Here is a 24,832-nt window from a genome sequence, read left to right as displayed (position 1 = left end):
ATTTGATCCTTTGGGTTGTGTAATTAGTAACACTTTTTGCAATTTCTTTAACCTCCTTGAAATGGGCCATTGGGTTTTGATTCATGCCCCTTGTATTATTAATGGGTTGGGCTTTAAACCAGGCTTTTGGGTGTCTCCCTTTGAGCCTCAATCAGGAGAAAAGGCTGAAATTCTACTACTATTCTCGGCTGAGACTTGCATCTTCACTAGCCTGCTTGAGCATGATGTTCTTGAAGGACAGACCAAGCTCTGCAGGAACTATCTGCTTTGAATTCCGCACTCTTGTTGTACCATTGATGCATCATGAATGTGATGAACTCGAAGCTGGATGTCACTGTCTTGAGTACTTTCCCTTGGTAGGGAAGGTCTTGCTTGTCAACTTTCGACACCATGAAACTCCTTCACTCGCATTTTTCAAGTCATTGACAGATGCATCAGGGCGGAATCAGGATTGGGCGCCTCGCTCATACAAGGTTTAAGTTTGTATGCGTCTCCTGTGGTATATGCTGAAACCAAACCAGGAATACCCCAACTGACTGCAAGCCAAATCTTTCTTCTGTTTAATCTCAACATGTATAAGAACCTCGGGATTCTCACTGACTCGCCAATCTATAACCCATATCAGATTCATGTTGCGCTTTAACCCAAGCCAACCACACTGATCAGTCTCTTTTGCCATGGTTTGGAAGTCTCATTGAACATAAGGATCGGGCAGGGTGATGGAAAGAGCTAGCAAAACAAAATTCTCATTTTTCTTATGCTTTATGGCTTACCCTGGCCAGTGATATCAATTCTTAGTTTTGTACACTTGTTGGAAGGTATGTAACTACTTGTTAGGTCAATGATGCCTTAGTGATAATTGTGGTTTTTCTTCATTGTTATCTGGTTGGATGAAAATCTTATCTTCCACAATCTCTTACCAAGCAATAAAGACTTAAACGAAATAGATATCAAAAGAGGGGACGAAATTTTTTATAATATCTTGCCTCTTCAGCCCTATAGTTAAAGGAAAATGTAAGAAAAGAGATAAACTAAACAAGCATATTAAAAACCAGTAGCTAGGTTACAGCACCACTGACAAAAGAACATGAAACTGTTTCATGATCCTCCGGTAACACTTCCGTTAAAGATCTCAATGGTATCACCTTGGCCAACATGGTGCCACCTAAACGATCGATCATCGTCCATCACATTCTGTTTATATATGAAAAAGTAACCTTCCTGCGGGAGATGGAACTGAAGCCTTTGCTGCAACTTCTGCAGTTCTTTTCTCAGCTCTGCAACATTATCCGATGCATTGACTTCCACCGGTATCTTCTTGGTCCCGCACTTGGGCAACACCATCACCTTCAGCAGCCTTTTGGTCCCCGTCGAGGCCCCTGCCGACCCTGTCCCTGAACCTGTGGGCGACGGCTTGATATTTACGTCAATCTCAGTATTATCAGGGAGCTCGCAGTCGCGTAGAGATAGATGGTCCTGCAACTCCGCCCCGCTTGATTGCACTACTAACCTGTTGACAGGGACCGGTTCCATCTCACGAATCTTTTCTTTTAACCGTAGGACAGTGTCGTTCACGTCCATCTCAAGAGGAATGGAGGCCTTGGAGGATGGTATGTTGATCTTGAGTTGGAGTTTCTTCGACGGGGAAGATTTTTCAGTCTTGACCACCTGAGGTTTGTCGGCCTCCGGGGCCACGAGGAGTTGAATGCTGGAGTTCTGGAGGATTTCACAATACTCAACATCTCGCTCATCCTGGAGAACTTGGCCATTGAAAACAAGAGTTTGTCTAGATATAGGTATTCCCTGGTATTTCTGCACCTTTTCTTTGATTTCCAGGACAGTGTCAAAGAAACCAACTTCAATGGAGAAAGATCTGCCTCTCTGGCATTCAAAGGTGACATCCATTTGAAAAGATTAGAGACTTGGGATAGAAAGAAGAGATGAATGGGGGGGGGGACTTCTCTAGGTTAAAAATGGTAGCAAATATCCCTTACTTATACCATAAAATCCACAGATATACTCTTAAACAAATCTAAAATCAACATTTGACCTGGTCATTTTTTTAATTTAATTTCCACTTTTGAAGAAATAGAGAGGATCTTTGCCTACTTAAAAGGAAGTGATTTATGTGTATAATCTGCTGCTGTTAACAGCTATCCATTATCTGCTAATTGGGCGATTTGAGTGGGTCATTATTAGTCATTAATTACTCTAGATTTTGAAGCTTTTTTAAAATGGGATTTGCTCTTGAAAAGGTTAGGATTCTTTCTTTATCTTCAATATAGGAATTAAGCAAGCTGGGCTGATTTTGCTACCATATATCATAATGATCATCATGATTCCTAGCTAGATTAATTACTTTGTTTAGAGGGAGACATATGAATGATCTCGTCTTATGATTGATTAAAGAATCTTGCTTAGAGCACAAACATTTAAAGACTAAATTTGTTTTGGAGAATAAAACACAGTAAAATCTTTTCGTGATATCTTAATAATCATAAATTTTTATGAAATAATAAATAATGAATTGCTAAATACGATATCAATTAGTATTGATCCCATGCATGTCATAAAAATATTTTTCCATTTAAGATGAGTATTAATTCGCAGTGATAAAGCCATGTCAAAATCTTGTAAATTTTGGGATTTAACCAGTGAAAAATGTTTCAAATTGTCTATTCATTCCAAGTTTTTCTCACATCACATATTTCCATTTTTATTTCCACACGTTGGGGGGTCATAGCTTAAGGTCAATCGATCAAGAAATTGCCATGGAAATGGAGCAAAAACAGAAAACATGATTGCCCAATTCGATTTATTCCATGGTCATTGGTCACCACCTCAGAACTTTGCCATCCCTGTTATGTCACCTTCGGCCAGAACCCACGAGGAAGAAAAAGGGTCGAGGGTGAAAACATAACAGGATATCTTGTCATGCCGGGTAAAGGAGTAATAAGTTTACAGAAAATGCTATTTGGTTAGCAAGCTTTTTACCCTTTTAGAGTTTGGCCAAAATGAGCCAGCCATTGTTCCTGTCGACACAGCTTATGACTATACAGAATTCAATATGTGCAATCTACTGAAATCAGGAAATCTTTGAAAGCACAGTTAAACTAGCCGAGGCCAAACTTGACCATGAACATCCTTCTTGTTGTATCTCCGCTCCCAAGACCACGGAATGTCTGCAAAGGAGATAGAAAAACAGTTTGATGAATCAGAAAATGCAGCTTGTATGAATTGTAGGTGATGAGATGAGATTAAAGCTTTGTGACCTTCGGAGGAGTATGGCTTAGGAGGGAGTTCATAAGGTACAGGCAATTGAATTACTTCAGACGTCTTGCTTCCTTGCCAAGCAAGAGTAACTAGCTTCGTTTTTGTTACTTCAGAATTTCCGATTGATCCACATCTACCACTACCCTGATTTACACTAATAAAATCGGTTTTACCATTGGCTTCGCCCAAAAACATTCCCAGCTAATTCAGCCAACAAGTCAAGAGAATTGCTATTGAATCAGGAATAGCCGTTACCTTTGATGAACCTCCATTACCCGTACAGGAAAATTCACCACCCTCTTCCTTTACATGAGATGGTAGAAATAGCACACCCAGCTAGAAATATTCATAGAAAGGCATAAAAATATACTGTCAATGCTTAAGTGAGCTCAAAAGAAATAAACGAGAATAAAATAAGCAAACTCAATTAATGAGAAGATCATACAAAAGTAAAAAATAAAGAAAAACAGATGCATTCATTTGTCGAATATGTAGGTTCTTGAAAGCTTGGGACATGCTTTCAGTATATATTCAAAATGACATCTACACCTTAGCTGTGCTTTCAGATGGCAAGTACCATTTATCTACCTCATAAGAACGGATCATCAACTGAGAATTGTTCTTCTGAAGTGCTCCCCAGGCAGCTTTGCTAAGATTTGCTGAAGTTAGCAAGAACCAACTACATTCATGAGAAAGTTTCAGAAATCGGCATGAGAGAAGGGAAAATTAAAAGCTTCCAAAATCATGATAAATTCTTACGCCAGTTTTTGGCCCTTGTATCGGGTGTATGTCTTGATATGAGGCATTGCACGACTGAAACACCAAAAACCAAAGTTTTAACATCCACAACACTAATTGATATTTTCTAGCTCAAACTTCACCAGGGGTGAAAGAGATATACCAGCGGCCACTATGGCTTGCCTTCCACTTTGCCCAGTAATTCTTCAAGAATCCTTTTTCCACATTCTTAAGTGGACTTGGAACCGCACTTCCAGCTGCATAACCCTGGAGAATAAGGTAGAATAACAAATGCAAAACAAACTTCATTCAACAAGAAATATTATTCTTATTCAACATCCACTGGTAACACTAACAAGTTAGTTTAAGGCCTAATGCTAACACTGAGAAGCTCTCAAACATGCAGTTTATCAAACGGGAAGGCATTAACAGTATTCTCTGCTCTCTCACCAAGCCACCAAAATTGAGTTGGACACAACCAAAGGTTTTTTGGAGTGAATGGGTTTCACACTGAATTGATTATATGCTTTTAAAGAGCCATTTGTTGGGAAGCATAAAGATGTTCAGAACCTGACAGTGGTCAGTGATGACTGTGCAATAATGGAGATGATGCACGGCTAAGAGGCTAACAGGAAAAGCCTACTTGATAGTACCTCTAAAGAGCATCTGACATCTTCCACACTGGGCCATATTATCAACGGCTCCCCCAAACCAAGGGGTGCTTTATCTTCTGAGTAACCTGATGACATTGAGGATGCTAGCTCAGCCATCCATTTCTCGTCCAATGAACCGAGGGAAGAGAACTGCAGTAAGGGAAACATAAAAAAAAATGAAAAAATACCATCACCAGAAGCAAAATGTATACAACCACTTTCTTCTCTTAATCTAAACAGAAAGGTTCATAGAGAAGAAACGAAAGGTATGACTGGGTGCAGAACCAAACACAAGAGGACATATTATAGAAAATAAAGTCTAATAACAAAACAAAATATCATTCAAGTCTGTCACAAAATCCCAGAGAGTAATGAGCATTAATATTCACCCTAAATCACTATGTCACTATACACGACTAAAGGTCCAACAATACCTGATAAACTAGAGGAGATTTCTGAAACTCTTTATTAAAAACACACTCCTGGAGAACAGTACGCAGCTTCATATGTCCCCACTTTTTCAGATTGGAACCAGTATGATATCCAGGGACAGATGCAATTAGTCGGACCTGAAAATCATCAAATAGCTTATATGCTCCACACGAGTATGAGCAAGAAACAAAATAGATTCCATCTGTAACATTATTCCTCCCGGTAAATATGAAATATCACTTCTAAAAATTTAAATAAACAAATAAAATGTTACCCTTGCATTGCTATAATCAAACTTCTTGAAGAACGTGGAATTGATGTTGAAGTTTCCCAGAGCTGGAAAATTAGCAGTGAATTCAGGCCACTGTAAATATTCCAGAAATGAAAGGCATCATTATAAATAAACAAATAAGTCTTCCAATCTACTTGAACTTGATTAGTAAGGAAAAACAAATGAAAAGAATGATTGGCTATTTTGCCTTACAATATAAAAAGTTTCAGTTAGAATCACGTAGGATTTGTATGAAAGAGAGAAAGTTTTAAATTCTCTATTACACAACAAAAATGAAATTGGCAATGGATAATAACTAATTTCAATAAAAATATTAAGTCTACCAACTTGGTGGCATACAATCATGATAGGAGAAGAAAATCATCAACTAGAGATGAAATGTATTAGGTCAACTGTAGAATTAAAAACCACATCTGCTAATAACAATTTATATAATGAAGGAATCAGTTTTCAGAAATAGAACTCCAGAACAGCGGAGGAAAGACAATCGAACTATCAAAGTCACAACTGTGTTGCTATAGACCATTGGAAGATTAACAGAACAGTAGTTGATCATCTATGTGTTTTTCACATGTAATTAACACCAAAACCACAGAAATTGCTAAAATTTGTTACCTTCAATGTGCTGAGATAGTCAATCAAGTCATTTTCAAATCCACATCCTTTCTTTGAGTTATTTTGATCTTTCCAAGGGAAATCTTGCATCCATAAACCTTGACTTTTATTGTTCCAGTCAACATATATCAAGTTCGCTGTATGAACAATAACTCTCACTCCTTGAGGATAGACAAGGAGCATTGCCTTCGAATGGTGTGTCCCAAATGAAATGGGTAATGGTGGCTTGTGCAGAATCCAATTGGAAGGCTTGTCTCTCTGAGCATTAATAATGTGAGAATCCACAAGCTACAAGTTGAGCTTCCAATGATAAAAGGGAATATTTATTGCTATAGCTGACCTTCATATGCTCCAGCCTGCTATCACCTTCACCATGAATAACCAAGACATTGGGGATTTTTGCAAGTTTTGGACAAGCTACACCAAGCAAGAGGCAGAAATTGTTTTAGATATACAAAAGAAACTATAAAACAGCTAAAAAAAATTCTCATAATCAAACAACAAAAACTGTACCAAAATGAGATGTAGATAAAAGGATAACAGACATCATAACCAAAGTCCTTACACCATGTTACTTGAGGAACTGAACAGATAGCATCATAAAAGTTAAGAGAATTCACCTGAATGCAACCAATCAATATCTACCATGTAATTTGAGAGGACAGCAAGAAGAACATCCCCCTAGCAATGTAATAAGCAATCAAAGTATGCAGTAAAAAGGTAGAAAAGTAAAATAATGAATCCACACATAACTTGAATCACTATTATTACCTGAATTACATCCCCAATTGAAACACAATTGGCATTCGCCCAGGCGGGCAAGCCTTGCACTTTCAAAAGCCGAAATGTATGCGGTAACTCATCATTGGAAACACAAAAATTACGAATAGCCTCAACAAATATCTTCCCTTTATTATTGTCTTCCTCCTCTTCCTACCAAATTCGAACCAAACCGTCAAAAACAAAGCTCTTAAGCAAAATTCAGCAAATTTTTTCAAAATTTCAATACCTTCAACTTGTTAGCTGATTTTGCTTTATATTCGGGACGTTGATTTCGATTTCTCTTTGCAGAAAGTTTCTCGCTTTCTCTATCGCTGTTAGCTTCACCAAAACTTCTCTTCTTTTCACCAGTTGACGATGATACATATTTGAAAAAGTGATGACCTGGGATTAACTCAATAATATCACCATTATTAATCGCCGCATTTTCTCGGGAACTCAGCTTCTTTCTCAGCTCACCGGACCTGACAACCACCGGATTCGTCCCCTCCTACAAAATTCCACCAGTCAACAATCCATCAACAAAAGAGAGAGAGAGAAGAAATGACTAAAAAAGTAAAGGAATTTACGACGAGTAAATGAGCGGAGCCGTCAGGGGAGGTGGTTAAAGCAATGTGCTTGCGGCTGAGTCTCTTGTCGGGAACAGAAACATCGTCGCGGCCGATGAAATTGGGGCCGTAAAAGAGCGGGAGCTTAGGGAGTGAAGCGCTCTCTTCAAGATTCTTATTTACAGGGACCAAGTACCCAATCTGTTAACAAAATAAACTTAAGTTATCAAAGCAAAAAACCAAAAAGAGAAATCTTTTCAAAGCGTACCGACCTGAGAGCGAGGCATGACTGAGTAAGTGGAGTTTCTTGGTGCCTGAAAGTGGAAAGAAGGAGAAGGAGATGGAAAAGCAAAGCCGGGAGAGGTGAGAGTAGTTTTGTTTGGGGAACTTGTAACGTAGAGAATAAAGGCTTTACTTTTAAGTTGGGGACGATTCGCGCACTGCCGATCGTTGCCAGTTTCCGACCCGGAGAAGGGAAGTGATGCGGTACGACGCTGCGTTTTAATAACGTTACACTTACAGGCGGTGGTGGGTAGTAGCACCAGTAGTGTTTTCTACATTAGCAGATGGTGCTACTACTCTATACTCGAGTGCACCGCTTTCGGTAAGAGCTGAGCATTACTCGATTTCAATCAAATTGATTTATTTAATTTTTGATTTGATATATAAAATTTATAACTGAATTAATTAAAATATCGATTTGTATAGAATATGACAAAGAAATTGCATATTCCAATAGAGTTAGATATCAATATGAAATGATATCTCATCAGGTTCATCAAGAATGATAAAGACAATCCAATTACCATCAGTTGTATTAGCTGCATGGTCACATGTGCTGACCAGCAATTACTGGAGCAATTAAGGCCTATGACCACATAACCAAAAAAATAAAGCCATCTAAAATTTTTATATGGGAGTTTACAAATGATACATTCACTACTCTGCTACAAGAATTAGATTTCAGTGTTACGTATCAAAACTTGGTAATCAGCAACAACGGTCTTCTCTGCCTTCGAGTATAAATGAAACCAAAATCAACTATATTAGTAAAATGCGGTTCTTATCTTGTATGTTTATGAAGTTTCGGCAAACACTCTCAAGTAAGCAATGAGATAATATCCTCCTATCTTCTGCGCTTGTATTCTTTTCGCATTTCTGCTAGGTAGCTCTCTAAGTTGGACTTAATCCATAATCGTCTCTGAATAAGATCCTCCTTGGTTGCTTCATCTAATAAACACACGCAAGATCTAATTTAGTAACATACTAATTTAAGACAAACAGTGGATAATAACAGCACAGAAATCAAGAAGTATATGTGGTAGCTCCCAGAGGCCTTGGCTCAAACCTCAGAAGGAATGATGTATCCTTCTGATGTGTGCTGCAGCCATAAAGTTCACACAAATATGCAAATCTTTGATGATATGAAGTAATTCATCTAACTAGGTAGTATAACAAAAAAAATTCAGAAATTACTAAGATGGTTAGCACATATGACTACCTCGACAAGCCATTCTACGATTCTATCATCTATCAAACCTCAGCTAAATCCTGAAAAGCGTATTTTGCCTTTATACAAATTTGAGGAACTTAATTATAGTTACCAATGTTTAGCCATGCATCCAGAGGCACTCTGAGGGAGTTTCTTGTCAAGTAAGATGCATCTTCCCAAGAATATGGAGCTCGCTTCACCTTGTATCTCCAGAACCAGCAGGCATACCACAACAATAGCTGGAGAGGCAGGAACTTAATCAGTAACCAATTTCAGTCTGAAAACTAAGGTTGAAGTCTGAGTCAAGCATTTTTCTTGCCAATGCAACAACAGCAAGCAATCAAACAATCAGATATATCTAGCATAGTTAGTATTCACTAATCTTAATCAGAAATTGTAGCTATTCTTAGATTAAAAGCTGGTAATCTAACCTTGCCAATAGTATAAGGGAGAAGAATGAAACGGATGCCAATTAATTCCCAGATGGAGGGCTTTTCAGCTCCCTTTATGTCCAGCTCAAGCTCTTTGCTGAGATCTTCCTCCTTTTTCCTGCCATGACGATATAGATCATATCGTTAAAAAAAAAAAAAACACATCATTGTAGTCGAATTTCATGGGTCAAGAATCAAATGAGTATATACTTGTCCATCTGCTTGTTACTCTTCTTCTTATTTGTGGTTCCTCCACTGCGTTCAAGTTCCAATGCCCGCAGTCTGTTTTTGTAAGCAGGTGTCTTCTTGACCATAGCTACAGCCTGAATCCAGAAAAGGAAAAAGGGAAAACGAGAGAGAGTAAAATATAGGGAAATATAAGCCTTTCTATCTGAAAAATAGGTAACACATATTATAAAAGTTAAGCAGCACTTTTCAAAAAAATAGTTAAGAAGCAAAATTCTCTTATCATGCTGTTCTGTATTATCTACAAGGCTGATTGGGGGAGGAGGGAGGAGTTGAATCTTTGGCTTTGACTCTCCATTGGAGGGGTAACAACCACTAAGCGGAGCTTGAATGTTATATCTTTCGAAGCAATGACAAGTGCTATTCTAATATACAAAGAAGTCACATAGCTAAAAGTTCAGTCTTCTAAGTGATACTCATCTACCAATATTCACCACATCCATCAAATGTAATTACATTGACATTCAGAAATAACCAAGTTTAGACAATGCTTGATAGTAACACACCTGATTATACCTAGTCCACCGATTTAGATATTGAAATGCCGAAAGAATCAGAAGAAGACCAACCAGGACAGCACGAGGATCCTAGAATGCATGAATATTGAATGGTAAGTAACAAATAAATGCAACACCCCTAGGCTGCACCAGAAAGAATACTTAATAACTAAATACTAAAATAATTCTCACCGTTTTGTGACCATAATATGCACGATAGTAACGAGCTGTATTGTAAAACACCTAAATGGATAAGAAAAATTAACAATTATCAGTAATTCTATTAACATGCAAGGTCAATCGTGGTGAAATCAAATGATTCATGACGATAACAAGATTGACAAAGCCACATGAGAAACACAATTTACATATTACAATCTTAATATACTCCTATGGCACATTATACAATATCTTACCTCCTCCGGATGTGCAATTGCATAATCATACTGCTCCCTTGTGGCTTCATCTTTCAAAATCTGCAACCAAAAAAACATTAACTTGTTATTAGATTTTAGGTAAAATGAAAAAGGAAAATCACTAGCTTCCACGGTACTGATAAAACAACAAATCAGTAAATCTCAAATTCATGTAATTTGAAAGACCAAAGAATTGAAGTTACCTCATAAGCATTGGCAATTTTCACAAAGAGCTTTCTCGAATCCGGATCTGGATTCTTATCCGGGTGACTAGACAGGAAAAAAGAACCAACTTTAAGATACAATTAGATCAATGGAGAGATTGAAGAAGTCAAAAACAAAGAAAGAAGCTTACTATTTCAAGGAGAGCTTGTAGTAAGCTTTCTTGATCTCCGAGACATTAGCATTTTGAGAAACCCTAGAAAATACGAAGATAAAGTTAAAATTAGCAGAAGCTAAAACATAAAATGAACGGAGAGAGGTGAAAGTAAGGGAGCTGACCCTAGAAGATCATAGCAATCGTCTTCGTCACAGTAAATTGCGACCGACGGCGAGATGAGGAGAAATAGAACAAGTGTTGATAGGACTGCGCACCACCGAATCGCCGCCGGTGGCGCCATCGTCTTCATCGTGTTTTCTTTTCTTTTTTTTCGTTGTCTGGTCTCGTTCGAAATGCCTTTACAGTTAGAAGCTGAAAACAGACTTCTGTGATGTAATTACAACAATACCCCCTGATCTGACTCGCTTAAAAGTCAACGATTCAAACTTCCGGGCCTCCAGCGACTCTTACATCATACCCAGCTTGGTTTGGGCTTTACCCCAATAGTAAGTCACTTTTATGGGCTGAAATGGGCCTATAAATTAGACACGTCGATCGTAGGGTATCTTCTTTTAAAAAATATTTTAACCCAAACTCTTCTATTTAATAGTATATCCGATTATTATAAATATCTAAGTAAAATTTGGAATTGTTATATGATTCTGTACTTGTTGATGTCAATATCAAGAAAATGGGGTTTGTTATAAGTATGTGATGGAAAAAGCATGACTAACTAGTCTATTTTCTCGATTCCTGAATGATGACCCTTCTTTAATTTTTAAAGAGATTAAAATAGAAACTTTGATTTCATTAATTATTTGTATGATGGTAATGTTGTCAAGTTGAGTTATGAAGTTTGGTACAAACACATTTGAGATGTAGCAGTGCATTTTTTTCCCCCAATGGTAGAGATTGAAGTGTTTTCCTATCATTCTAAAGTTATGTTTAATATGTTGCTGAAATTATAATTGTTGAGAATATAATATTGAAACATTTGATATAATAAGAGAAATGATAATTGTAGAGAATGTGATTGCTGAGAGGAATACATTATAGTGTTCGGTTTGTAAGCATTTTATTGAAAATATAATATCAATTGACAAAATAATCCTTACGTATAAAAAACATATAAATTGAATAAAATTTTCATTTTAATATACAATTTGATTTTTCAACTTTAAGCAATTAAAATAATAAATAATAATATTAAGAAAACATAATATTTTTATATTGATTATTTAAATATTAAAAAATATAAAAATTACTAAATATTTATTTTTACCTTAAACTTATAAAATTTAAAAATAAAAAAATATTATCCAAAGAAAAATCTATCAATAGATAAAAAATTTTATTGATATATTATACTATCTATCTATCAATAAATAGATACCTACTGTTAAAAATTTAACCGTAATTTATGAATAACGTATTTGACGCTTTCTTTCTCTTGATAGATAGATTGCTAAAATTTAAACAAAATCTATGAATAATTTCTTTCTCGTGCCCAAACAACTTTTCCTCTCAAATCCTTTTAATTCGTAAGTAAATTTTCTCGATTATAAATCGTTTAAATGTTTTTCTCTCAATTTTCAGTATCCAAAACATAAATTTTTCTCAAAACATTTTTAAAATTTTTAAAAAATTTAAATTATCATAAAACTTAAGATCTCAATCTCTTCAATTTTTAAATTTGATAGTGAAATTTGATCCAAAAGTATTGCTGACGGACTACCCTTCCTATAGGTCGTGAGAAGGAAGGAGAAGGCAAAGTGAGAAGAACGCAAAAAAAAAGCAAGAAGGAAGGAAGAGAAAAAGGCGAGAAGGAGAAAAAAAAGAGTAGCGAGGTTAAGTTGAAAAATAAAATCTTTTTTACTTTCCGTTTGTTGAGAGAAATTAACTTTCCCTCCAACTCATTGCAATCACATAGCTAGAGATTATTTACCCATCTCTAAAACATCAATCAAATACTGCAATATGCTTCCCTGCAATATCCCTCACTTACCCCTAAAGGTCAGACAATTTGAGCATCGAAAATAAAAAGCTTTAACTGCTACAGGAAAAAGGAGCAAAGACCCCAGCAATGCACATGACTCGAGCAGGTCGGCATGGGAAGTGGCTAACCCGTCGATGGCCAAAGCTAGCGCCACGTCTCGGAACCACGACGTTACGTATTAAATTTGAAAAGGCCGAGTCTTTGAGAGGGGGGCTCTTAATGATTGAGTGGGAGTCTAATTGGAAACAACAGTACAAGATTTTGTCAATCATGAATAGGCAAATAAAAATTTGGGTTAGGAGCAAACAGGGAGGGCTCCCAACAACGACATGACCTGTTAAGCCCATCCCACCACTCAACCTTTACACCCTGAGTCGTCGACCGCACCGCCCACGCCTCCAACGATCAAATTCTTGAGAGAGACTGATCCCTTTTTTATTAAAAAGATGATCACAAACCGCACTCCATGTCCAGCTCGAACCATTTTGCACCCTCCTTTAATTTTCCATGGACCGTCCATGTGGACAGGGGTGTAACATTAATAATGGAGGCAAGAACTGATCAGTTCCTTTCCAATAATCAGAGAGTGCATGGCTGAGTACCCTCATTGCAGTGCAGATTATTGCATCTGTTTGTTGGTCCTTGAAAGAGCAGGGCAAGTCGTGGTAAATACTCGGATGGTATAGGACGGTAAAAGGTACGTACCTTTAGACAACTCAACCTTTGGCCCATTACAACTACGACTGCTGCTCCTTCTGCAGATGAATCACATGGTTTCTTAATTGAAACTTTGGGCCTTATCAATATGCTTTGACTTCCTCAGCCTACAACACTAGCTAGCTTGTTGTGGACAACACAGACAATATGTGCTTGCAAAGTTTACCATAGAGTTGGAAAATCAATAAATTGAGATTTAAATATTGGTCTATATATGTTGTTCCCACTCTTTACGAAAGAAATATCTTATAAATATCTCACTGTATGTAGGTCCGATCCTCTAAATATATGAAATAACTTAAAAAAAAAAATTAAACGAATTTAGACAAAGACATGGTACCTGCATCATGCGTTGCAGGTAAGGTTCCAGAACCAGATATATATATATATATATCCAGGAAGTGCACTGCCTCACCATCCTTATCCTCTCCCAGCAGTCCTGTCACCCTGTGACTAATTTTAGTCACAACACATGAGCACCACAAATAATGTTATGAGGCCAAAATGTTGCACAGCACTACACAAATATATGCAACTTGGGTTATGAAATTAGGCATAATTTTTTATCAACAAGTGTCAAGAACTCGCCAGCAGCCTGCTTGAACCCCCCTGCAAGCCTGAAATAACATGATTACAGAGCTGCTACATACCCTTTGCTCGACACACCTGAATGGAGAATCGAGTGAGAGTGTAGATGACAGCAGTGGGGCCAATGGTGCCTTTCGCAATTCTCTTTTTATTCTATCAGGAAAACGTGCCTGATATTACCAGGGGCAGCAAGCCATGTTTTTTTAATTGCAACGTTTGGTTTCTTCATAAAGAACAGAAGATTTTAGACTGTCAAGGGAAAGTGATCAGTGTCGAATTGAATTTAAAAATACCACATATTAACAGTATAGTAAATTTGAGGGATATTTTGCTTAGACATTTGCCTTGAAGGATTTTGGGCATGAATCATTCTTCGGGATCCTGATGTCCTTTTATATCAAAGCACTACACATGGAAGCGCCCCCCTTTGATTCTCAGGTCAATCAGCTGTATCTTATGCTGGAAAATGGTTACATGCATGTGACTCTACATTGTGCTATATGTATGTATTTCTGTGCCGACATGGACTAGCTCACAGAGATTACGGTTTTCATGATTGGAGTATTGGACCCAGAAGAAATCATGTGCCTTGTTCCTCAGATTTACTGATGATCAGACAGAAAAACAAAATTAAGATCGGAAAATCTCATCGATGCAAAACCAAACCTTCAATTGGTGTAGATTCAGCCAAGTATCTTCAGCATGGCTGTACCAATTTTCAGTCACAAGTTACAACAAGATTTCATTTGGTTCTCGTTCTTCCAAGTCTCCCCATACCTTTATCTCTCTATCCTGATCACTCTCATTATCAAAACAATAGGAAGAAGAGAACCCACTTTTCTCTGTGCTTATGCTAAATTACGTTTGAAAAAGGCGAAGAAAGGACAGTGCGAGCAGTTGCATTTTTCTGATAGTTGCAAAAGACGCGTGTTCTTCTCTAAAGCATAGGCTCTCAATCCTTCTGTTTCTATTTCCTACTAATAATTAACATCAATAATTATAATGATTGATGGGGTATCTTTTTCCTATAAAAATATCTGCGCTTCAATCTTCCCCGACTACACAAATAAAGCATTCACATATCTCTCCTTCAATCTCTTTGCTCTTCTATATATACATGTAACCATTTAATTTCCTTTCTCTCAAGTGTGTTTAACATTTACTCCTGTGTCTTTAGCTCCTCCAAACCCTTTTGATATCAAGTTCTGAAGCTTTCCTTTTCCTTGTAAGTATGACTAGCTACATCTTCTGCTTGTCCTATGTCTTCATTTCCATCTCTTGTCTCTTGTTTTCCAAAAAGTACAGAAAATTACCTACATTAAGATATAATATATATAGAAGCTGAAAACTACTGCTAGACGTAGACATGTACGTGCAGTGAAGTGCAAGCAGTTATCTTTAAATTTTTGTCACATCCCTTAATTACTGATATTGGTCAGCTTACTCTTTCATCTTTGATGCTTCAAGAATCAACTGAAAACCTTATTCTGTTTCTTCTTCTTTTGTCCTAATGGTGATCATGCAGACAAATACATCGGCAAGAATTTAAAGCACCTAGTCTGGTGTGAGATTGGGTATTCAAGGAAGCATAAAATGGTGGACACTCATAATCTTATGGCAAACATTAACCAGGTAAGATAAGAGAAAAATAATAATAAAGTGTTCAATTCTAAGTTTTTCCATTACTGTATATTATCTGATTCCTCTTTTCTCTTACGTCAATTAATTAAAATATTAATTGTACTTAAAGATCTTTCCAACAATGCGAAATGTGTTTTTACGTCAATATTAGTTTTATTTAATTTATCTTGTAAAAAATTATTTTATTTTAAAATTTGTTAGTAAAATCTAAACCTTAAGGATTAAGTAGAAGGCTTTACATTAATTTGGCAACCTAATTGGCTCATGGTGATGAAGCTATATGTTTGCCAATTGCGATTGACAAGATGTAATGCGAGTGGTGTCAAAGTTGTCTGCTAAACATCTGGTATATGCGACTGCACTACCAATCAGTGATCAGTAAGGGGCAAAGCCCAAATTTCACGACAATTCTTACATTTTCTCTCTCTCTCTCTCTCGTCCTTCCTATTTTCTCCTTTCCCTATCTGGCTGTCTCCATCTCTTCCTATACTTGAGACAAAAAAGACAAGATCATTATAGTTGAATGAATTTGAGTGTGTCAAGTATAAATTATTGAGAGAGTATCTATAATAGTACCTACTAGGATATGCATAATAACATCACCCCAACTGATATTTCGAAATAAATAAAATGACCAAATAGGATTTATTAAATTTTTTATGGAAAAATAAGTAGAGAAAATTGTGAAGAATAACTTTCTTTTATAAGGGTATTCTAAAAATAACAATCAAAATAAATTTAACTGTTTTTAGCTATATTTGACCATGACTTGATAAAAATATCTTTGAAAGTATTTCAAATAAATTAAAACATTCATAACAATTTCTCTCTATTTGTACTTCCGATTTTTCTCCCTCACCATCCAACTCTCTCTAATTTTATCGATTTCTTTCTTCTGCATTCATCTGCTATGCTCTCGATTTCTCTCTCCAGTACTTTTAAATTTTTTTTTTTACACTTTCAAGACACTAAGCGATGGTTTTGATGTGCTTATGATGGGTAACTATTTGAAAATTTTGATTTTTAGTATATGGTGTGTGACAACCTAACAATAGCGTATAACATTATGGCATGTAATTTCATTAAAAATAATTTTATCAAACTTGATTAAAAATAGTTAAAATTATAAAAAGAGTTATTTTTAAAAATAATTTTTTTTTAAGAGTTATTTTTAAAAATACCCCAAATAAGTACGTGTTTCGAATTTAAAAAAAAAAATTGTTCGAGTTTTTTTGTTTTTATCTTACCCAAAAACTTTAAATTTTATATATAGGAATCATGTACTAAATTTTATTTTTATTTTGGCTTGGTAAAGAAAGAAAAGGAAACATCCCATCTTGAGCGGGTCGTTGTCTTGGCTGATTTTAAAGCAAGGAAAATGAATGCAATTTAGGACCCAAAACTTAATTAGTGTATTTTCCATCAAATATGTCGACATGACCAAAGTCTTGTTTTTCTATTCTACCAAAGTCAAGAATTCAATGGAAACCTAAATGGAAAAATCGTGCCCTTGTCGTCCTACGTATGCGAATCCATGTGAACCCAAAGCATATATATATTTCCGTGAGAGATTAAGCTGGTGAGTGGTGAGAATGAAAATTCTAACTCCAAATAAATAATCATAATAGAAAACGTGTGTGCACTGATAAAATTTTGATCTGTCTGATAAAGATTACAATCATGTATAATTGCAGAATCTGTATACAATTTTTTTTTGTTATCAAGAAAAAAAAGCAAGAACGGCTGATTAGATTGATTTTTTTGAAAAGCTGATTAGATTGATGATTAATAGGATAATAAAGTCGTGTAGAATCTGAGTTTAGGCCAATGGGGGAAATGGGATGTTGCAATTCCATTCAATCTTGGTGATGCCAATAGCCACAATACCGTACTGTTTTTATGATCAAGGGTGTGATGGAGGCATAAGCTTAGCCGACATAGAAAAATATGGTCCCACTCAATGAATGCATTTTTGCATGAGTCTCTTGTAGCTGTCCCATTTATTCATTGGCATTTATTATAACTTTACACTATTTACATATTCATTTTGTAAAAACTCAAGTTCAACTATTGACTCAGTAACTTTTTGAGTCTAAACTACATGATCTTCAAAAACTTAAATTCAAATTGCTAATAGTGATATGTCTTAACAATCACATTCACATCTGATTGGGGATGTTGGGTATCACACATATAATACGAATATTTGATTCAAATGATTAAGGTATGATTTTCTAATCAAAAGATAAAATTTAAAATGCCCTTTTCCTTCAAATCAAAATCCAAATATAACAAAATTCATTTTAAAAATGAAATACGTATCGACTTGTGCATCAAAAATATCTATTAGCAGCAATTATTTAGAGACTAACTAAAACTAGATTCTCAACTTTTTGTCACAGCAAATGTTAAGTGGTTGCGTAAACAAGGATGCTATTGAAAATTCCCAAGTCCAAAAGAGATTTTACCTTTCCATCGATAGTGGGAATTCATCTATGATTTCAAAAATCTATGATTTCATTGGAACATGGATGATGGGATTAGTAAATAGATTAATTAAAAGGAGAGAAACAAGAAAAGTGCATGTAAGAAAGAAGAATGTAGGAGACTATGGACATGAGTAAAACTAGAGGGTACAATGAATATAGATGGCTCCAAAGGAAAGGTGCCGTAGCAAGAAGACATGCGATCCAACTTTGTCCCCAAGGTCCAAAAACGTGAGAAAAAGCAAACGCCATAATGTTTTCATCGAACGGAAACAAAGAAAAGCCTGTTGTCTCGATCCCTCCTCTGTCTCCATCTACCCTTCCCCCGTCACTAACAGTAACATACAACAGCTCATAATTTACCCATTTTTAACCCTTTCCTTTTCTCTTCCTCAAACCCGCTTTTGATCATCAGCCGCTAGGTATGGACTCGGACCCACCATTCCACGAGACTTACAAGACCCTCTTTGCCAACTCCATCATCAAGTCCTCTCCAAGCAACGACGACCCTGGCGACACGGTCGAGGAACGGGAGCTTCCCTTGATTGATCTAAGCCGACTAGGCCTCGGCGGCGAGCTGGAGAGAGAAGGGTGCAAGAAAGAGATAGCTAGGGCTGCGCACGAGTGGGGTTTTTTCCAGGTCATAAATCATGGGATTTCCAGGGACATACTGGAGACGATGAGAGAGGAGCAAGTGAAAGTTTTCAAGCAGCCTTTTCACAACAAGTTCAGGTGTTTCTCCGCTGGTAGCTACCGCTGGGGCACACCCACAGCTACTTCCCTCAGGCAGCTATCATGGTCCGAAGCTTTCCACATTCCCATGACCGATATCTCAACCCCTGGCGGCTTCGACACTACTCTCAGGTATTCACACAAAAGCTTCCTCTTTATTTAATTACTTCTTCGTTGCTTCCTTCTCTTGACAAATAACAAAGACCTAGGAGAGCATAAAAAATCAGCTTGTTGTTTAGCAATCATGTCTTTTAAGGTTAAGACAACAAAGCCTTTTGTTTTATCCATTAGTAGTTGTATGTATAACTGCTAATATTGCATGTCGGCATGTAATTCAAAGTTTAGCTATAATTTTTTCCTTGTTGTAATGACGAGACAACGAGGATCAATCCATAGTCTTTTCCATGGTTGTTCATTTGGTGTAACATTAGGGTGCTTTTTAAGCTTTTCCCTTATCAATAGATGCATTAGATTCCTCTAAACAGGAAAGAAGCTTTTCTTTAGACCTACCAACAGATCAAAAGTTTCCACAAAATCATCGTCCTAGTTTTGTAGTCAAGAGTAAATACAACATCAACGCAATTGGGTTTCCATTGTCCAATGATCTCCTTATAAAACTCAAACTTAAAGCTTAATTAGGGAACAGATCGGGGAGTGAAAGCAATTGTAATCTCAAGCTGAGTCTTGGTTTTGGTATGTCATTAGACTGGCTTCGATATTTATATAATCTTTTCTCCATCAATAGACAAATATACTTTTCAAAGGGCATATGTAAATAGATAATTCGGGTTTGGAACCAGAATGAGATTACAACTTGCACTTTTGTCCTTGATGTTTCTTTGGGCGCATCCTATACACGTGAGTCAAGCTTTCTTGATTAGACGTCATAAAGCTTTTATAATTAGTAAAATTGATAAAAAGGTGCTGTTGGATTGGATCATGTATACAAAAATTAAGTAATTTTAATAAGTTTTACTATTTATATAAATTGACATGTTTATTCTTTTTTATCCTTTAATAATCTTTTGGTACTTTACTACTATCATATTAATAATTTCTTTCTCAAAGGTGTTTTTTATTGACCTCATCATTGACATACTATTTCAAGTCTCTAACTTAGTTGCAAGTGACTCTAATGGCATAAACAGTCAGTGAGGGTGAAATTAATAAATTATTTATGTAAGTATACATATAATATTTAGAAAATATGGATTTAAGGAATTAATTTCACCTAAATTGAAATTAATAAAGCTAACTTTTTTGTTTCTGTGTTCATCTTATTTCCATCCTAAGAAAGATGATGTTGATAATTGAATGTCATGTATGTAGCCCCAAATATGGAAAATTGATCAGGTTCTAAACTTGGGTCGACCACTATATCTCCAGCCAAGCCATATCCACTAAACCATAAGTTAAGCTAATCAGACTAGTTTCCAACCAAGCCATATCCACTAAACCGAAAGTTAAGCTAACCAGACTAGTTTCAGCAGAGTCAATTTTATTTAAAGTTGTTTGGGTGGTGTAGTTGATTATCACGCTAGTCAATTTTATTTTTCTTCTTCTTGGTACATGGTTGTTTTTTTTTTTTTTTTTGGTTCTGCTTCTCTCTCTCAATTCTCATACTCTCAGTGCGACTCAGCTTTCTGAGTTTTCACATGTAAAACAACAGAAACCGCAGCTCCGTACCTAGTCAAATGTGTCTGGTGTCATCGTCTTTATGGAAGAATCTCAGTAGGCTTGCCCCAGTATATTTTGATAGACCAGTTCAATGGCTCTGATATCTTGTGGTCATGATCTCATGGTGGTTGTGAAAGGGGTAAAAGCTTAAAAAACAAAAGAAAAAAATACAGTGCAGCCTGGGAAAAAATGGTCTGAAAACTCACTATCAAATCATTCAACGTATCCTTGGATTTCCTTTTACCTTGCATGCATGTTGGGGTCTTCTCTCTCTCTCTGGCATGCATCAGCCATCATTGGCACCTTCTCACGTGAATGTCACAAGTTAAGAAGATGAGCTGGAAAACTCTGTCAAACCAGTCTGACAGCATAAAAAAGCTTGATGTGGCCTCATCAAAAGGGGTCCCCCTTTTCTTCTTTATTAATTTTATATGACCCACCTCCTGATAGTTGGGAGATTCTTTCTCTTTTGAAGTATGCAATGTTGTCGAACTCATCATTTTACACCCTTGTAATGTGTTAACCAGCTCACCAATGGAACAGTTTGCTACGAAAGTTGCCAGTCTTGCTCAGGAACTGGCTGAAATTTTGGCAGAGAAACTGGGTCACAAGTCGACTTTTTTCCAGGAAAATTGTTTGCCCAGTACCTGCTATCTCCGACTCAACAGATACCCACCATGCCCAATTGCTTTAGAAATGTTTGGTCTCATGCCACACACTGATAGCGACTTCCTCACCATATTGCACCAAGATCAGGTCGGAGGATTGCGGTTAGTGAAAGATGGGAAATGGATTGCTGTCAAACCTAATCCTGAAGCTTTAATCATCAACATTGGAGATTTATTCCAGGTAATTAATACATAGCAATAGCAGCTTCTTTACCAGTAGGATTCCGATTACTGATTACTCATGTTTAGCTACTGACTTGAATACTGATTTTGCAGGCATGGAGCAATCTTTTTTACAAGAGTGTGCAGCATTGTGTCGTCACGAACCCATCAAAGGAAAGGTTTTCCGCCGCATATTTCCTTTGCCCATCGTACGAGACTGTGATAGAGAGTTGCAGCAAACCTTCGGTTTACAGGAAGTTTAGCTTCAGGGAATATAGACAGCAAGTGCAGGAGGATGTTCAAAAATATGGGTACAAAGTAGGACTCCCCAGGTTTCTTGTATAAATATATATATATTCACCAAGTAAATATTTGATTGCATATCTCTTCTAGCTAGCTTAGGCCAAATTTGTATAAAATTTGTGGCTCGATCTTTCCCCCACCACCACCCCAACAAAATGTTGTATAAGTTTTTGTTTAATTAGAAAATTGAATGCAAATTGTGATGGAATTGGAAACAGATATATCAAGTTACACACATGATCATAAGCCAAACTTGAAGAGCAAGAACAAATTTTGCAATGCCCCAAACAATGGATTCTATTTTTCTTTTGGATTGTGAAGAAGGGAAACATGATCATGTTCTTAGAATTATATTTCACCCTTGAATCTTTATTTATGTACATTAGAGTCAATTTGGGAATTCCAAAGATCCCATTTGGCATTGAATTCCAATTCACATTTGATTGCAAGAACAATTCCAAAATGTGAAAGAATCTAATGGCAGCCAATGGTTCTGACCCTGTAACTTGCTTCCTTGGCAAATTTATTCTAATTTTGTGATTAACATGATTCTTTTTTTTTCTTTGCAATATTTTTTTATACATTTAATCACCATGATTTATTTCTATTTTAATTGTATTATTGTCATTCTTAATATAAGATTTTAAATTTGTGCATTAAAATATAATTTCAGGCCCTAAAAGCCCCAATGATATTGAAAGCAAGACCATCCCATTTAACAAAAGGCTGCCGCAGCCCAAAACTTTCTTATTAGGCTTTTCCAACTGTTTCCGGCCCAAACCTTTTCCGACAAATAAATAAAAATAAAATAAAATAAAATAATGGTTGAACTAAAAACAAAGATGCTGGCTTGTTCCACCTTCAACCTCCGCGCCGCAGCAACCTCGGCCAATCCCAATATTTCCGAGCCAGAACCCGAGCCAAAGGTTCGGAAGTTGAAGGCTAGCCCACAGCTCAACAGATGGTACCGGGCACGAGCCTTAAGGTCGGGGCACAAGCTGGAACGATCGAGCCAACCGGCTGGGGCGCTGGAGGTGAACCGCTCAGTTCAACGAACCAGGGAGAGCCCATCTTCGGAATCCACTTCGACGGTAAGTGATGGCGATCGTGACGTGGAGTTTACACCGGGGAAGCCAATTTATATGGTGTCTGATGGAACTGGATGGACGGTGGAGCATTCCGTTAACGCAGCTTTGGGGCAGTTTGAGCATTGCTTGGTGGACCGTGTGTGCCCCGTAAATACCCATCTGTTCTCCGGGGTATGTTTTTTTTTCTGTTAGTTTCATATTTTAACAGATTTTGTTTCAGTGATAATGTTTTTGCATCCAAATGCGGTTTAGAAGTAAGAACAACCAAATAAAGGTTGAACTTTTGAATGTTTGAAAAACTTAAGGTTGGGATATGGTAATAAAAGTAGTGTCTTTTAGATTACTTCTATGTTTTGCAATGTTCAGATTGATGATGTTGAGACATTGATGGAGATTATAAAGCAGGCAGCCAAGGAAGGTGCAATGCTTGTCTATACTTTAGCTGATCCTTCCATGGCAGAGTCTGCTAACCAAGCTTGCAAATTGTGGGGTATACCGTCTACGGATGTATTGGGTCCAATTACAGAGTCAATTGCCGCTCATTTGGGTGTCTCGCCTTCTGGTCTTCCCCGGGGAGCTCCTGGGAGAAACTTCCCTCTTTCGGATGAATACTTTCGACGGATTGAAGCTGTTGAATTTACAATCAAGCAGGATGACGGGGCTCTACCTCAAAACTTGTGCAGGGCTGACATTGTTCTCACAGGTGTTTCTCGTACTGGGAAGACACCATTATCAATATATCTAGCACAGAAAGGATATAAAGTGGCAAATGTGCCTATTGTGAAAGGAGTGGCATTGCCAAAGGGTCTTTTTGAGGTAGACCCTGAGAAGGTTTTTGGTTTGACTATTAACCCCTTGGTCTTGCAAACGATTAGAAAAGCAAGAGCTAAGAGTCTGGGCTTCAGTGAGGAAGCAAGGAGTAACTATTCAGAGATGGATTATGTGAAACAGGAGTTGGAGTTTGCTCGCAGGGTTTTTGCTCAAAATCCTGTCTGGCCAGTTATTGGTAAAGATTGTTAACCTTTTTACTCTATTTTTGTTTAGTTCTCCCCACTCTTTTCGTTCTATAGGGTGGAGATGCTTAGAGCCTATTTGTAAGTTAATAGGGGAAAAAATATGGTAAATATTGATATTTAAGAGTTAAAGATGTTTGACATGTGCATCTGATGATCTGTGGCTCACCTATTGATACTTGTCCATGCAGAAGTGACAGGTAAAGCAATTGAAGAAACTGCTGCTGTTATATTGAGGCTCTACCATGACCGGAAGCATAAGTGTTCGATGCCACGGATATCAAAACGTTACTAATGAAGTAATGAGATGGCAAGTTCTTGTTTTCAGGTATGCAGGCATGAGAGAATGCTGCCTCATAATTACAGACAATTGCCTACTTTTTAACTCAGATTGTGAATTCCGGGGAGCAAGGAGAAATAGAGCGAACCTGTACATGGTTCCACTTTCCTTCTTGAGTACCAGTATTTTTATTAACGTTACTAACTATTAGTGTAGTATTGTATATTGATGCAATACAGCCATAGAGTTTTGCTTATGCAGTTTTTCTGTAGACAAAAGTCTTCTTTTGTGTCAATTGAACGTATAAAGATTCTCAATAAAGTGGCAGCTATCTATTTGATACAAGTTGTTATAACGTTGGTATAATTAAGTGACTACTTAACTTCATCATCTTCAAAACTCATATATTGCTTCGTGGAGGAACTTTAATGCCAGAATTACTCATTGCTAGATCTAACTTGTCTTTATCATTTATCATTAATCTTTTTGTGTCTGTATTGCCCCTCTAGGCTGGGGGAGAAATCAAGGTTGTTTCTGGTTTTATCCATGATAGAAGCATGAATCCATCTTTTCTAGGTGATCCCAAATTCCTTGGCTTCAGAAATTTTCATTCAGCGATGGCGAGACTTGTTTGAACTTCAGTTTGCTGAAATGTCTTTATGAAGTTGGTTCCAGTCCTTTTTTTCAGAAGATTACTAGTGATTTAGTGATTTTGTTGCTGAATCATAATACTCTAATTTGTCTTATAC

The 24,832-nt window shown here is 36.8% G+C and overlaps 5 protein-coding genes across 11 annotated transcripts; 2 read left to right on the top strand and 3 right to left on the bottom strand.

Annotated features, from left to right (window-relative positions):
• Positions 974 to 1,949, bottom strand: LOC18597092 (polyubiquitin 9). Its single transcript, XM_007025924.2, has one exon. It carries the CDS (start codon positions 1,903 to 1,905, stop codon positions 1,099 to 1,101), a length of 807 nt encoding a protein of 268 aa, XP_007025986.2. The 5' UTR covers positions 1,906 to 1,949; the 3' UTR covers positions 974 to 1,098.
• On the bottom strand, positions 2,779 to 7,938 carry LOC18597091 (tyrosyl-DNA phosphodiesterase 1). Of its 5 annotated transcripts, XM_007025921.2 has the most exons (17): positions 7,747 to 7,931; positions 7,604 to 7,645; positions 7,353 to 7,532; positions 7,013 to 7,273; positions 6,775 to 6,936; positions 6,624 to 6,684; positions 6,344 to 6,420; positions 6,004 to 6,261; positions 5,371 to 5,460; positions 5,099 to 5,233; positions 4,665 to 4,814; positions 4,175 to 4,278; positions 4,033 to 4,086; positions 3,862 to 3,952; positions 3,529 to 3,609; positions 3,273 to 3,417; positions 2,779 to 3,182 (listed from the first exon to the last, which is right to left on the bottom strand). In XM_007025921.2, the coding sequence occupies exons 2-17, from the start codon at positions 7,616 to 7,618 to the stop codon at positions 3,109 to 3,111; spliced, it is 1,938 nt and encodes a 645-aa protein (XP_007025983.2). In that variant the 5' UTR covers positions 7,619 to 7,645; positions 7,747 to 7,931; the 3' UTR covers positions 2,779 to 3,108. The 5 variants fall into 5 exon arrangements, 2 of the variants coding, with proteins under 2 accessions (XP_007025983.2, XP_017978478.1); XR_001928352.1 differs by having other exon boundaries at positions 2,958 to 3,182; positions 3,851 to 3,952; positions 7,604 to 7,937; XR_001928353.1 differs by lacking the exon at positions 2,779 to 3,182 and having other exon boundaries at positions 3,334 to 3,427; positions 3,851 to 3,952; positions 7,604 to 7,937.
• On the bottom strand, positions 8,055 to 11,097 carry LOC18597090 (chaperone protein dnaJ 50). Its single transcript, XM_007025920.2, has 10 exons — positions 10,915 to 11,097; positions 10,769 to 10,831; positions 10,617 to 10,683; positions 10,414 to 10,473; positions 10,190 to 10,240; positions 10,007 to 10,087; positions 9,465 to 9,577; positions 9,255 to 9,372; positions 8,936 to 9,062; positions 8,055 to 8,561 (listed from the first exon to the last, which is right to left on the bottom strand). The coding sequence occupies exons 1-10, from the start codon at positions 11,040 to 11,042 to the stop codon at positions 8,458 to 8,460; spliced, it is 912 nt and encodes a 303-aa protein (XP_007025982.2). The 5' UTR covers positions 11,043 to 11,097; the 3' UTR covers positions 8,055 to 8,457.
• Positions 14,928 to 22,004, top strand: LOC18597089 (gibberellin 2-beta-dioxygenase 8). Its single transcript, XM_007025918.2, has 5 exons — positions 14,928 to 15,258; positions 15,559 to 15,665; positions 18,576 to 19,024; positions 21,097 to 21,418; positions 21,514 to 22,004. The coding sequence occupies exons 2-5, from the start codon at positions 15,627 to 15,629 to the stop codon at positions 21,742 to 21,744; spliced, it is 1,041 nt and encodes a 346-aa protein (XP_007025980.1). The 5' UTR covers positions 14,928 to 15,258; positions 15,559 to 15,626; the 3' UTR covers positions 21,745 to 22,004.
• Positions 22,508 to 24,428, top strand: LOC18597088 (pyruvate, phosphate dikinase regulatory protein 1, chloroplastic). 3 transcript variants are annotated; one of them, XM_018123307.1, is made up of 3 exons: positions 22,508 to 22,961; positions 23,157 to 23,796; positions 23,995 to 24,428. In XM_018123307.1, the coding sequence occupies exons 1-3, from the start codon at positions 22,524 to 22,526 to the stop codon at positions 24,096 to 24,098; spliced, it is 1,182 nt and encodes a 393-aa protein (XP_017978796.1). In that variant the 5' UTR covers positions 22,508 to 22,523; the 3' UTR covers positions 24,099 to 24,428. The 3 variants fall into 3 exon arrangements, with proteins under 3 accessions (XP_017978796.1, XP_007025978.2, XP_007025979.2); XM_007025916.2 differs by having other exon boundaries at positions 22,509 to 22,961; positions 23,196 to 23,796; XM_007025917.2 differs by having other exon boundaries at positions 22,509 to 22,961; positions 23,193 to 23,796.

This window comes from Theobroma cacao, chromosome 6 (assembly GCF_000208745.1).
Source record: "Theobroma cacao cultivar B97-61/B2 chromosome 6, Criollo_cocoa_genome_V2, whole genome shotgun sequence".
Taxonomy (NCBI): Eukaryota; Viridiplantae; Streptophyta; class Magnoliopsida; order Malvales; family Malvaceae; genus Theobroma; species Theobroma cacao.
Note: the sequence above shows the minus strand (reverse complement) of the source record. Positions and strands in the feature narration are given on the sequence as shown.